General features: G+C 50.5%; 1 protein-coding gene across 1 annotated transcript in view; it reads right to left on the reverse strand.

Annotated features, from left to right (window-relative positions):
- SDK2 (sidekick cell adhesion molecule 2) overlaps nt 1-14,588 on the reverse strand; it is a gene marked incomplete at its 3' end in the record, with an annotated part of 267,015 nt that extends 252,427 nt beyond the window's left edge. Inside the window, exon 1 of the mRNA XM_080924572.1 lies at nt 14,460-14,588. Coding sequence (XP_080780698.1) covers nt 14,460-14,532 — 73 coding nt within the window. The 5' untranslated portion in view covers nt 14,533-14,588. The remainder of the gene's footprint in view (nt 1-14,459) is intronic.
- Nucleotides 14,589-15,028: the final 440 nt, after the last annotated feature.

The following is a 15,028-nucleotide window of genomic DNA, read 5'->3' on the forward strand; positions in this document are numbered from 1 at the left end:
AACCTGTGTAGAAGTCAGAGGATAACCTCAGGTATTTTTCTCCAAATACGTATGTATGTGTGTCTATGTATATGTGTGTGTGTGTGTATGTATGTATGTGTGTGTGTGTCTTTGTGAATGTGTGCATGCTTACAGCACCTGTGTAGAATTCAGAGGATAACCTCAGGTATCTTTTTCCAAGTGTCAGCCAACCTCCTTGCTTGCTGAGACAAACCCTCTCACTTGGCCTGGGACTGACCACATAGTCCAGGCTGGCTGGCTTGCAAGCTTCAGGGGATCCCCATGTCTTTGCCATTCCAGCACTGGGGTTACAAGTGCATACGACTATGTGTAGCCTTTCCATGTGGGTTCTGGAGCAAGGATTCAGGTTCGTATGCCTCCACGGCAGGCACTTTACCAAATGAGTCATCCCCCAGCTCTGTCTGCATGTGTATACTTCCCAGCTGCAGCCAAGAATTAGGCTCTGGGAATGCATTCTCCACCAGTGCCTTCTCCACCAGTGGGTGGCTCAGGAGGACCCTTGCTTTTCCTGCTCCCCCCATCCCCCAACCACCTCTAAAGAGACCACATTCCCACAGACAGCCTGTAACCTGGCTCTGCCTGGGGACCTGGGCTCCAAAGAGAGCCCAGTAACGCTGCTACACGGGTGAGCAGCGGGTCCTCAGTATCTTCTGCACCAACTTGACTGGCCTGCGCTGTCCTTTGGGGTGGCAAGGGGCAACTTATGAGTACATGAAGGTACAGAGGACCCAGGGGGAGCCTGGGAAACATGAGCTGAGTACACACTTTATCCTCTGGATGAACCTTTTCTGTTTTCATTTTTTTTTTACATCTCTAGAGTCAGAATGCACCTCGTAGATTACATAGCACCTCCCCACCCCCCTTTCCTCTGTCAGGGCCATGTAAAAGCACAGCATGTCTTACAGTTGACCTGTCCTGAATCAAAGACGGCCATGTTGGTGACAACGGTTCCTGCCACATTGCACGTCTCGGTGTGTGCTGATTGACATGTGAACTGGCTTCTAGGGTGATCTGTGTTGGGGAACATGTATGGAGACCCCTCCCAGATTTAAAGGGCAGGAGTAATCAGCACGAGGTCATAGACACAATCTACACAGTCTGGATGAGTCCTAGCAGTGACTTCTAGAGAAGTCCCAGCTATAACCAGCCAGCAATGTTGCTAGGTGTGCCGGACTCCAATCCTAAACCAGACACTTCTCCCCCAAAGCCTCTGTATGTGAGGAAGCTCGCTCATGTGCTTTAAACCTGCAGTTAACAGATGGGGAAACAGAGGCTTGGCTTATTTCGTGAAGGTAATTCAGACTCTTGAGTGGGCAGAGTTAGACTAAGTTACAGACTGGTTGTGGGAATGTGGCCTCTTTAAGTTGGGTGGGAGGCAGGAGGGGCAACAGTTCCGAGCCACCCATGGGTGGGGAACACAGACCCAGAGCCTGATGCTTGGGATGGTTCCTGAATCTATTTGCTCACAGGCTGGGTGGCTTTGGGCAAGTTTCTAGAGCGCTCTGTACCTCCATTTTGTAATCCATAGTATGGGGCTAACATATCTCCACACATGGGAGGATCTAAACAGGGAAGCCACATAAGGCATTTGGAAGGGTGCCCAGTAGGTGGCAAAGGCTCTGTCTATGGAACCTATTCTTAGTACACCCGAATTCTGGGAGCCCCTGAACGTGAATTGTGTAGGAGAATGTAGGGTTCCCTGAGTTCTATTCTGGAGTCTCATATATCTGGGACTAAGCTCTGGGGCGGCAGAGGGGAACCTAAGAATGTCCAGGAGGAGCCAGAAGCTCCAGTAATAAATCGCAGGAATTCTAAAGTTTTAAAAAAAAGGTAGTTAGGACAAGAAATAGCCCTATGATCATCTGCAGTCCTCTCCATGACCTAATTCTGCTAATATTCCCATCTTACACAGGGAATGGGCCAAGAAAGAGGAACCAGAGAAACCTTAGTCCTACTTGGCTGGTTGGCTCCTGGACTAAAAAACCCGAGTGCAAAGAAGGAGCCTGCAAGGAAGGCTGGAACCCTCCCAAACCAGGGAACTTAAATAAACCTTTTTGTTTGTTAAGTCGATTAGCTCAGGTATTGTGTTATAGCACTGGAAAACTGACTAAGACACACACTAAGAGCAAAAACTTCCTGAGGAAATAAGACCAAGTTGCACCTCACCTGAGTACAAGGCCACGGGCCTTAGGGTTCAGGAGTTGATAATCTGACCTGAGCTCTACAGCAGAAAGGAGCCAGACACAATCCATCTAGATAGAAGGACTTAGTCATAGTTGTAACATCCCTGCTCTCGGCAAACTTCCAGACTAGACCTCCTCAGAGCTTGTCCCTGGCCAGCACCAGTGTCAGAACTTGTTAGAAATACAGAGTTCTAGGCCCTACCTCTGACCTGCTGGGGTTGAAACTCTGGGGATGGGGGTCCTGAAAAAACCCTCAGATGGGATCCCCCACTTCTGGACAACCTCACTTCATACCCAGATGAGTGGCCCCTAAGGCTGCAGAGAGAATGGACACAGCTTCGCCTGCCCCATCCTGTCTGCTTCAGTCTCCAGGGCCTGGCATTGTATCAAGTCTGAATTTCCTCCCATCTCCTGTCCATCAGAGTCTAGGAGGCCCAGCTTGGTCCTGTCTGGACTCAGCCAGTGCCCCCGAGTTCTTCCCCAGAGGAAAGGGAAAGAAGCTCAACTAGAAGCCTGTTTTCCACACTCAGTGCTGGGCATTCCAAGTTTTTGGAGACACAGTGCATTCTAACATCGCAGGCGAGGTGGCAGGCCACGAGGTGTGAACAATAGGCCATGTCTCCCCCCAACCCCACGCCTTCCTTTGGGCTGTTCTAGAACCAGGGATACATCCGGAGGCCACACCATCAAAAGCAGCATTAGCTCCCAATGATTGGTTTCGTTTGCCTCTGCTCAGGGAAGCATCCCCTTCCTCTCTTCCTGGTGTTGTTTATATCCCTTTTACCTGATGGCTTCCAGAACTTTCTAGGTTCTCCATTCAGCACAGCTTAAGGAGAAAGACATTCAATGCCAACTCATACCCCCTGCCCTGTGCCAGTCCTTTGCTTCTTAGACCGAAGGGGATGGGCAGTGGACAGAGTTCTCTGGCACCTGAAGGTCCAGCCCGCAGCATCCCTCTCTCGGTGGCTGCTCTCTCTTCATTACTCCAATCACATCAACTCTGACAGGCACGTATTTATTACTGTCCTGACGACAGCCGTTTCTCACCCAGTGATGCGCTCACTGATAATGAGCTTGGAGCAGAGCTAATGAGGAACTCCCCCGGCCCTCCCTCAGCCTGGCCTGAGACTGCTCATCCGCCAACCCCCAGAAGTAGGAACCAAACCCTGGCAGGGAGAGAAGACTGAACAGAGAAGTCCCGGGCGATACCTCTATGTTTCCCACGGAGAGGAGGGAGAACACAGAGGTGATGGCAGTAGGCATAAACCCTGGGCATAGTCTTGCTCCTTTCTGGCTTCCAAGACCTTGTGCCAGGGCAGCAAAAGGCAAACAATGGTGCTGGCCCGGCTGGCTGCCAGGCAGGAACTGGAAGGCTGGACTGACATTTTGGGGGTCTGGTTTCCAAAGCACAGAATTTTTAGAGAAGTCAGGAGGAGATCAGGAGAGGAAGGGAGCTCAGTCAGTTAAGTACATACCTTGTAGGTATGAGGACCTGAATCCGATCCCTAGAAACACATATGAAAAAGCTGGGCACAGACGTGTAATCCCAGTGCTGAGGAAGCTGAGACAGTGGGTCCTCTAGGCTCACTGCAGACCCCTGTCTCAAAGAACAAGATGGACAGCTCATGAACAACAGTGCCTAAGGCCTCTCTACGTGCCTGCACACATATTTGCACAAGTACCCACATGAACATGCAAGCACACATGTGTACCATGTGAACATGCATGCACATACATGTGCAGATGCACCCACATGAACATGCATTCTAACACATGTTCATATGTATACCTATATAAACATGTATTCACATACATGTGCACCATCTAAATATGCATATACATGTGTGCAAGCACACCCATATGACCATGCATGAACACACATGTGCACAGGTGCCCATATGAACATGCACACACGTGCACCATATGACTATGCATGTACATACATGTGCATCATATGAACATTTATGCATATGCATGTGCAAGTGTATACACAAGAACATGTATGCATATGCATGTGTAAGTGCACATATATGAAAATGTATGCACACACATGTGCACATGCACTCATATGAACTTGCATGAACACATATCCACATATACATTGGGAACAGATAGATGACAGGACCATGTTAGAAGCACTCGGCTAGTGCTGGCTGTCTAGGCAGAGCTTGGTGCTCACAGCTCCCACAGAGAAGAAACTATAGTGAAGACTGTGCTTTGCTGGAAGACGTTCTTTTCTAGGAGACAAATTCAAACATGCCACGGAGAAGCTGCATATTAGGCTGTTATCAGCTATGCAGGTCTTAGGGTGAATTTTTTTTTTTGTTGGATCTTTTCATAAAAACTCAAATTTATGTGAATGACTTTCACAGACATGCCATTTGCTTTTCATCTAGACCAATAAGAAAGTTGGGCCAGAAAATATTAATGTTGTCAGCACTGAGGTTCAGAGGTAGTTGGCTTCTTGCCAAGGTCACTTGATTTGGAAGAGAGGATGCATACAAATCAGTGGCTTCCAGGTCAACGTCCCTGTCACTTGAGTTCCTGGGGGAGACGCCCATACACCTGCCAAGGGTCCTCTTCACCACCAACTGGACTGGGCTTGCAGTTACCCAGGAATTACACCTCCCATGAGGATGTTCCAGAAAGTGGAGAGGGAAGCCCTACTCTGAATGTTTGGGGTACACGGCTTCACAGGATGGAGTCTTGAACCAAATACAAAGGAAATGGAGCTACGTGCCAGCATCCACAAGTGATGCTTCCTGACTACCGAGATAATGTGACGAGTTGCCCCTAGCTCTTGTCACCATGAGGCGGTCACTGCAAAGGACTGTCCCTTCAAACCATGAGCCAAAAGAAACTCTTCCCTAAGCTTCATTCATTGAGAAGTTTGTCATAGCAACGAGAAAGTAACTCACACACAACTGTCCAGTGCGCCCTATCCCTAGGGAAAGCCCGAGTCTTCCTTGTTGCTTGGCTCCAAAAGCTTCTGCAACAATGCCTCTGATTGGCTAGTCCAGTCTCAGTCAAAATGAGAAAGGAGGGGCTAGGAGACGAGCCTTCCAGTGGCCTGGGGCACTAGGCAGAGGTGACAACCTGAGGCCACCCCCTGGCAGATGCTGACCCTAGCCCTCAGCCAGCTGTGTGACTCAATTGCTTCAGAAGGTTACAGAAATCTAAAAATGAAAATGATTGGAATAGGTATGTCAGGTCCTTTAGAATTTGCTGTAGGATGTGACCCAAGAAATCATCTAATTTAGGTTTCCCGTATACCCCCAGAGGTCCGGGAAGCCACGGGGAAGATAGAGCACATAGCTCAGCCAGCATCATATGGCTTTAAAACTATTCTCTGTGTGTTCAGATGGAATTCAGATATGCTGTGGAATGGAATGCAAACTTCTATTTATTTAGAAAATAAAATGCTTGCAGGAAAAGCTTTTGTGGAGAGACAGCCAATTCAGGTCATGCGGCCAGACCCCCCTTAGGTACAGTCCACCCTTCCACTATGACAGCCACCTTGAAAAATCTGGAACTGCCACCAGTGCTCCACCCCCTTCACCCTTTCCCAGAGAGGACTCTAATCACGGGGATCAAAAAGTCCAGCCCTGAGGGACCCAGTGAGAATCTCAGTGGAGGTCTCCTCTGGCTTCATGGACTCTTGTGGGCTTGCTCTTTAGAGGGTTAAGTTTATTAATTGGGAAAAGTAATTGATGTCTAATACCTTCATCCTTGTTGATGAAGCATTATTATCTAGACTCAAGGAGTTTGTAATTAAAAAAATCAGTCTCACACACACATTACAAGATCAGTCAGCATCTACAAGGCCAAAGAGGATAGGGTATCCAGCATGAGACCTTACTAAAGAAAAAAGGAATCTAGCTTGTGGGCATCCAGAGAGGGTGGGTACCAATGCCTGGATGTCCCAAGAGAAGAGGGAGTCTAGACAGAAGTCATCCTCAGGGGACAGAGTACCCTGTCCTCTCACTAGCCTGTATGCATCCAGAGATGATGGGAACTCAACCTGAGGGTACCTGGAGGGGTGGAGCACCTGGCCTGAGGGTGGGGATGTTGAGGCCTGGGCTACCGCTGGGTTCAGTGATGGGGGAAAGAGGATCTGGGTCAGTGGAGAAGACTGAGAGTCCATAGAGAGGAAGAAAGGGGCGGGTGCTCACAACCCCCATGGTGGGGAGGCGGGCCTGAACATGGATTAGAAGATGTATACAGAAGCAGGGAGGGGAGAGGCCGGGTGGTGACTCATGGGGTCCCTGCGCTCAGATCCTATGGTAAACTCCCTGTGGCTGAGCTCAGGGAGAGCTGAGGAAGGCTTGGGCTTTCCATAGAGGGGGAGACCATCTCCAGATGCATGCCTTCCCAGTCCCTGTGCCTGCAAAACTGGGGGATGCCTCCCAGGAGACTGTTTTAATCCCCTGGACTGGTCAAGGCAGTGTAGCAAGTGGTGCCTGTGGGGGCCACCAGGCATAGATCAAAGGCAGTGCCCTGGGAAGCAGCTGACCTACATTTCCATTCTGTTTCTCTCTTATTCTCCCTTTCTAAGTTTCTGCCCCATCTCTCTCTTTCTCACTTACCCCTCTGTGTGTGTGTATACATGTATATCTGTTCATGTGTGTGTATATGTGTGCATGTGTGTATATGCATATGTATATGTGCATGTGTATACGTGTGTATATATGTGTATGTGTGTGCATGTATGTGTGTATATGTGTGTATGTGTGCCTGTGTGTATGTTTGTGTATGTGTGTATGTATGTGTGTGCATGTATATGTGAATATATGTGTGTGTGTATATGTATGTGTGCGTGTGTGTATGTGTATATGTGTGTATATGTGTGTATCTGTGTCTGTGTGTATGTGTGTATGTGTGTATATGTGTATGTGTGTGTGTCTGTCCATCCATTCTTCAGCAGTGCTAAGGACCAAACCCAGGGTATTGTATACACCATCATCTTCTTTTTCTCAGATCAGGTGATCTTTGCATGTTATTGGATGCTAACAATATTAATGCTCATATTTTGTTCAGTCATTTGTAACATGTGTTTGTTTTGATCATCCTTCATGGGTTGGGCTGGAGAGTCACCGATATCAACATGACATTTTATGAAAGGATCTAGTAAAAACACCGACCCTGAAGTTTGCACAGCTGTAGACAGCTGCCTGTGTAGCCTTTCTGGAGACATGTTTGCATTTTAGGCTAGCACAGTGACTATCTTACCATACAAATGGCTGGTGCAGACGTTTGGAGGTAACGTCTGTGGGGCCAGGGTAACTGCTTAACCCTAGGCCCAAGGTTTATCTTGTTTCTTTCCTACCAAGATGAAGAAGTGGCAAGGTGAAATCTGTATTCTGATCGGTTTTCTGGGAGCCTGGCCCATCTCATTAACGCTGGCCAAAGCCAACAAAGCGTAGGTAGGACCATTATTGCCACAAATAAAGAAACCGAGGCACAAAGTCACCCAGGTGATGAATGATAAGAAGAAACACAGGAGTCCACCCTCAATTAAGGCCCCTCAGCAGCCTGTGCTTCCCTGGCGGGGCCTCTGCTGCTTCATGCTGCATTGGTGGCTACAGTTTATAAAGACATGGAGAATCTGACTTAACTGATTATGAGTGCATGTTATACAGTGGCAATCACAGTGTTTGGAACCACATCCCTCCCATCGCCTGGATTCTCAACGCATATTGACGACCTCCCTGGTCTCTGTCTAGTACTGACCAGAGGGCTTCCCAGAGCCCCTCAAATTTCTCCATGTCCACCCCAGAAGCTCAGTCCCCTATGTGAGCCACATGCCAGTAATATTTCCTTCTCCCCGAATGATCACGGCATTAAAATTTCATAGCCCCTTTGGGCCACTAATCGCTTCCCTAGCTGGCATGAAATTTTAATTGTTTTTATTCCCTATGTCCTTCCCCATCCCAAGCCCTGTTCCATTTGGGAGATTCCTGTGGAGATTGGTCACTGGCAAGCCAATCAGCAAAGCCTCAGGACATGTGAGGAAGGCTCCCTCAAGAGCTCTGGGATGCCCCAGGCAGGGGATGGAAGGAAGGAGGAGAGAGGGAATCTTGGATTCTGACAAGCTCATGTCTTGTGAGAAAACAATAGAGGTGGAAGCCAAAGCCAGGAAGGAAAGGGAAAGAAGGGGGGGGGGGAGAAGGGGGAATGATGATGATTTGATGATGAGGAGGAGGAAGAAGAGAAAGAGAAGGAAACCCAGTGATGATGATGATGATGATGATGATGATGATGATGACAATGATGGAGGAGGAGGAGGATGAGAAAACCCAAAGTTGACCTAAGCTCTGCTGTCATTCCTACACCAGCCCAGTCTCCCGACAGCACAGCAGGCACAGCATCTCCCAGACCAATGGTTGAGTTTTACCGAGAAGATGGTAGAAGATGCCATGGGGAAGCCTGGGGCAAGGCAAGAAGACACACATTAGGATCACAGAATTTTGGGATCATGCTGATGGTTTGACACTTCAGCTAGAGTTTGGCAGTTAACATTGCTGAGTTTCTCTATTTTTCTCCCTTGATATTGGGTGGGGCCATAGTCAGTGCTGGCCAATGGCTGTGAGGAGAAGGACTGATGTCTTTGGATGGCAACACAGCTTGTCTGGTGTCCTCTCTACAGGAACCTGTGTGTCATATACAGGGCATCTAGATACAAGTAGGCATCACCCCAAATGTTTCACCCTGTCTTTCTGCTCCCATACCCCATGAGGGTAGAGGGTAGCTGGCAGGAACTCAGAAGACCCCAAAGCTATTCGAGCTCCAAGGCTTGGCCTGCTAGAGGCAGCTTCTCTGGCAGAGCCAGAGCCAAGAATGGCTGGGAACAGAATACTAGAACACTGGAGCAGGGTCCTCCCTCAGTGGAAGCCTGGAGCCACTGGCAACCAGCAAAAGCTACAATTGCGGGGGACAGACTCTGACTCTGGGGTGCACTGCTGCTTACCACAAGGAAGTCTCCACAGAACCAAGGAGACCCCAGACACTAAGGAGCCACTTATCCATGCCAGATTGGAGGCTGGAGAAGTAGACAGGGCCAGGTGGCAAGAGAAAGCATGACCCATTCATTCATTCATTCATATTTATATGTATTTGTTGAGCCCTTGTGTACCAGGTACTGCTCTTGAGACTGGACATTGAGGATTGAATACAAGAGAGAAACAAATACACAGAAGGCCAGCCTTAAACCAACTATCAACTCAACGCACTGAGAGAGAGTTGCTCTGCAGAAGGAAGGGCAGAGACAGCAGTGCCTGCTCTGAGATGCCACAGCCTAGGAGTTTTGAGATGGGAAAGGGACATCAGTTGGGTCCTAGGAAAGTACAGGAGTGCTAGCGGCAGTTAGAAGTCAGCTTTCAGGGAGTCTGAGAACAGGAGGCTCTACAGAGGTATAAGTCAGTGACCTGGCGAGAGAGCAAAGGAGGGACTCAGCCATCCTTAGAGCCACGTGATCAGAGCATCTACAAAGTTATTCGGATAGTCTTACTTCACCACCCAAACCATCACAAGAAGCTAGATGCTTCCCGTCACCCCCTCACTTCAGAGATGGGGAGCAGCCTCATCTGCTCAAGTCAGCATCACTTTTGATGGAAATGGGGGGGGGCTTCAAGGGGCTGACCCAAGTTGGGAACTCCTGGTCTACTGGCAGCGCCTCACATCAGGAGGGTTTGCCAGGCTTCTAGTTCAGTCATGGCCTGGTTCACACTCCCTTCCTTGAGTGTGCCCAGAGAGGTGCTAGTTTCTCTGTCCTATCTGGGGTGGGGTCCCGGACAGCCCTAATACCCCTTCACCCAGCAAGGCTCCTTGGTCCTCCTCTGCTCAGCATGAAGACATCAAGGGCTGGTAAGTGTGCGTAGCTAAGACAGTCTCAACAACATGCTTGTTTTCCTTTCCATCACAGGCAGTAGGCTGCTCTGCCACTGGCCCATTTGTTGCTGTTGGCATCCCAAGGCTCCAAATTACAATGACTAATTCTGACCGCTTAGGGAGCTCCAGGGGCCTCTGCAACAGTGTGCCCGGCATGGGGGTGTGTGTCAAGAGGATAACCCACAGCAGCCCAGTAACCCCATGTCAATTCCAGCTCTAGCTCCCCACTCCCCAAAAGGGGCCAGAAGTCAGGGAATAGGCTTCCCGCCAAGCAGAGAACCCATTAAGTCCTAGAATAGCCAACGATGTACCTTCCAGTTCTTTCCTCAACATGAGGCAACGTCTAACAGCATCATAGTTTACAGTAATGAGCCGTCCATTGCACGAGGGTATGAAAGCTGGCCACATGGACATAGCCCTAGATTTGCAGGTAGAGGGCAGTTCTGGATAGCTTCCCAGGCCTTCTTTGAACCCCTAGGACAGAAAACACAAGCCCAGTCTCTCATTCCTTTAGCTCACAGCCCAACTGTGTCCTAGGGAACAAGGTCAAATACATCCCAATATGCAGTTTAACACACCATCTTAAAGACAGCCATCGAGGTCCTGCTTAAACACTAGTCCACTGTAAAGGATTTGGCCTCCTTCCCAGCCTCCCTTCCCTGATGGAATGAAGTTCCTGGGCCCTACCCCCACCTTCCCGTAGAGGACGTAAGGGAGAGGTGGTCGATAAACATTTGCCAAGCAAGTGTGTGAGAGAGTTTCCACAGCAGGTGCAGGCTGCCTGCATGATTTGCCTTCTGCCTCTGGGTCCAGAATGACCCCACCCTACAAAGGGAGAACGTCTGTAGCGAGAGGCAGCAAGAACCAAATTCCATCACTCATATCACCATACCAGGAGGTTCCGGATGCCCCCAAACTGACACCAAGGGGCACCTGGGGTGAGAGATGGACAGGTGGAAGAGCAGGGCATGGGGAAGCAGGATCATTCCACACCCCACACTCATGCTCCTGTGGAGCTTTTGACAGCTGAGCCCCAGGCAAGCATGACACTAGCCCTCCTGGTAATTAGCAAGAGGCCCTGATCAATAAGTTATTTTTTGCTGTCAGTAATTAATAATTACAGCTTAGCCACACCATGTAATTAAACTTTCATCCCATTCCCCCGTGTGCTGTTTGGCTTTTATCGTGATTAGCTCCCAGCACTAAACTTTCTCCCTTTGGGACTCTCCAGGAGCTTCAGGACTAGAGCTTCTAGGCCTCTCTCAGGGTTTCCCCACTGTCTGGTTCATTCAACAGCAGTGTCCTCTTGTTCTATGCCCCCCCCACCCCTGGGTGCAATTCTATTGAAAAAGAACCTCCTAGAATGGCTGGTTTGGCAGCCCATGAGCTCCTTCCAGCAGCTGGACCAGGCCAGGATGCCTTCTAGCAATGGCCAAGTTCACCGGCATATAAAAAATTTCTCCAAAGCACTCAGGAATACAGGTTGCTGAGATCACCAACCAGGGCCTTCCAACCCCAGCTCCTGGGGGAATGGTGGAATCTCTATGACTAATTTCTGGGAGCTCAGAGCATTAAGGACAACTCCAGGAAACATCAATGTAGTCAAAGAAGGAAGTTTGCAATTCCCTCTCTCTCCCTCTCCCTCTCCCCCCCCCCTCTCTCTCTGTGTGTGTGTGTGTGTGTGTGCTGTATGTGTGTGTGATCCCCAGAATCCCTCTAAGCCACTCCAAATCTGCAAAGAGGGAGATAATGTTCCCAAGGTACAGATGGGGAAACTGAGGCTTCCAGTGACTAAGAGTCTTGCAGAAATATCTCAGCAGCTGTCTTTGCCAGACCGTGAGAAGTCCCTTCTTTCTAGTTTGGTAGGGAATGCTTTTTCAATGTGATTACTGAATTTCATCTGGGAAATGAGCTGCAATCATGTAAGATTAATTTCGGAGGAAACAGTCAAATAGTTTTCAGTACAACCAGGTAATATAGCTCAGTGCAGCACCTGGAAAAAGAGCTAGGCAAAAGTCTCCGTAATAGTGCACAGTAGTATATAAACACAGGGCACTTGTTTCAAAGGAGAAGCGACTGCTTGGCATCCCTGTGTGTGCCATGTCTGCAGGACAGACCCTATAGGTTCAGAGAGATGCTGGAGGTTTTAACTCTCCTCAAAGGATTAATGATAGGAACTTAAAGGCAAAAAAACTAACCCCAAAGCAGATTTTAAAAAATGACCCTGAGCCTTAACCTCACCCCTTGGATAGCAGCCCAGCATTGCCCCCAAGGTAGAGTCCAGAAATTTTTTTCCCACAATCCTCTGCAGGGCGAAAAATGGAAGGAGGGGGGCAGTGCTGGCCAGCAAACATCAAACATCCGAAGAGCCAGAGATGATAATCAGAGCAGAAGGGACTTGGGCAGCCCTGCATGGAGAGGAAACAGCTCCCAGAGTATGGGGTGTGTGTGGGGGAGTATTGGGGGTGTTAGAAAAGCGCTTCTCTGATCCTCTCAGAAGAATGGAGCGCTTCCTGGGAGAGGCATAGGAATGGGAAGCCATTAACTTCAGTAAGACACTGACATCTTGGCCTTAGGAGGGTGGGCAGCTGTGGAGGTGGCTGGGACATGGCTACACTGAATGGTGCTCTGGAGACTCCACCAGGGCCTGGTCCTAGATGGGAGACCAATCGGTGAGCTACCCACCCCTTCAAGTCAAGTTACACAATCATGGCGGAGTTAGTCTGCACAAAAGTGGAGATAGAGGGTTCTACAGAAGTTGCTACCCCTCAGGAACCCCTCCCTCCATGGCAAGCTCAGAAAATTTGGCCTGGTACCCAGAGTGGAGGACAGCCCATTCCAGCTCTGTTCAGGGCCACTGTCCTGGGTCCTCACGGTCTCACCCTAGATGAGAGGCTACAGAGGTACCTGTTAAGAGAGGGCTCAGACCTCATCAGGTCTCTGTCTGGATGCCTGTCTTACATATCAGAGTGCTCTTGGGCAAGTCAGTTCATTGCACAGGGCCTCAGTTTCCCCATCAGTTAAATGGCTACTAGAATTCGATGACCTCTGAGGTCCCTGCCTTTTATGATCACCATAAAAATAATAACTTTTATTGCCTTACATTTATGGCACTCATTAGAACATTTCGAAGTGCTTTTACCTAAATTGCCTTGTAAAAAGTCCTCTCCTCAGCCCTGTGAGCGACAACCGATCATGTTCAGCTCTGATCTTGCCTCCGAGGATTGCCTGACTTGGGACACAGTGGCGACCCTTCTTTTCCGAGGTCCAGGGACCCCAGAGGTGGAGAAAGGCTCGGTCGGGAGGATTGCTGCACTGTCCCAGTCCCTCCCGACATCCCGCAGTCCCCGTGGGTAGGTCTGGCTTCTCTGTGAGCCCAGAAAGCTGAAGGGAATCTAAAGCTGAACCGGCCGAGTCTGGGGATTCAATCCAGACTACTTCTCCCTTTGCCCCCAGCAGGCGCCGCTCGGCCACCACGGCCACCACCATCTGGATCTTCGAACCCCAAACGCAAGAAAGCTTGGGTACAGCCTCCCTAAGCCACCACGACCCTCCAGGGGATCCCAGAGACGTGCAGGCATCCGCTACAGGAGGCGGGGAGGGACAACCCCATCACACCTCCTTTCAACACACCCACTGAACACCCACTAGCCCTTCATCGCCAGGCTGTCTGCTCTGGGCAGCTACAGATCAAAGCAGCAGTGGCCAGACATCCAGCTAGCCGTGGAAGCCAGAGACTGGGGCTGCCCGCTGGGTGTGTCAGGGTTGGGGGTGGGGATTGGGTCTGCTGCTGTCCTCGCCCGCCGCTGGGCTCCAGGACCCGGCTGCCAAACCGCCCCAGCTCCCGCGGCCCGCCAGGCAGCCAGGCGCGGGCTCCCATACGTGGTCCAGCAGAGTAGCTGCTCTTGAGAGAAAAATCAAGCGAGCACTCAGAGCCCCCACTACGGTTTCTTCTCTGCTTCTGTCCGCCCCATCTTCTCGCCCCAGGACCACCGAGTGCCTGCCTGGCACGGTTTTTCCCTTCCTTCCGGACGTCAAGCAGGATCAGGAGCTTAGGGAGTTCAGTGGAGCCAAGACACAGAATGACGCGCCCCTCTTACCCCAGCCAGAGGGTACCCACAAAGATCCACCTACCGCACCTCGGCTTTTCTCCACCACTCCGGGCAACCTCACCTTCCCCGCCCAGAAAGGACAGAAGTATCAGGGATACTGCCCCACCCCAAAGAGAGCCCCAAAAGTCGAAGCAGGGAGCATTGAGACGTACAAGATACGGTCCAGCTTGGGCCAAACGCGGTGTCTTAAGGAGACACCCCTCTTCCGCCCACCCGAACCCCTTCTCTAGTTCCACGTGGAGAAAGTCGCCCATACCTTGGGCCCCGGACGAGTGGATCTGATGCAGGGCCAGTAGAGTCCAGATGAGCAGCGTCCACATGCTGAGCATCCTGACGGAGGGGTCCTCCAAAGTGCCCCCTCTTCGCGAGTTGCTTTATAATCCTATGGGTCCCGGGAGACTGTGTGGCCAAGTCCTGGACGTTATGCCCGTAGGGGTCGCATCGGTGACCCCAAACGCTTTCTCCTCTTTCTGCGCTGACTATTCCGTAAGGCGAGGGGAGAGCAGAAAGACACCAAGCCTCCTCTCAAACTCGGGGTGCCCGTATTTCTTAGCACCCCGATCCAGACTACTTCTCGTAGGCAAGGCGACCCCTGCGATCTGGCCTGGTCGCTGGATGAGCTCCCGAATGAGAGGATAACTTCAGGAAACTTCCTCCTGGTGGCCACGTTGCCCGCCTCCCGCCCCTCCCCGCCCCCTGGTTGGGTTCTCCCGGCCGACGTAGTCACCGCGGTTCCAGGCGCCCAGCCCCTGGGACTGGATGCGAGTGGAGCACAGTGACAGGCTCGGGGGCCGGGTGTCTTTGAAAAGGGGCGCAGGGCTCGGG

This window comes from Micromys minutus (genome assembly GCF_963924665.1).
Source record: "Micromys minutus genome assembly, chromosome: 10".
Lineage (NCBI taxonomy): Eukaryota > Metazoa > Chordata > Mammalia > Rodentia > Muridae > Micromys > Micromys minutus.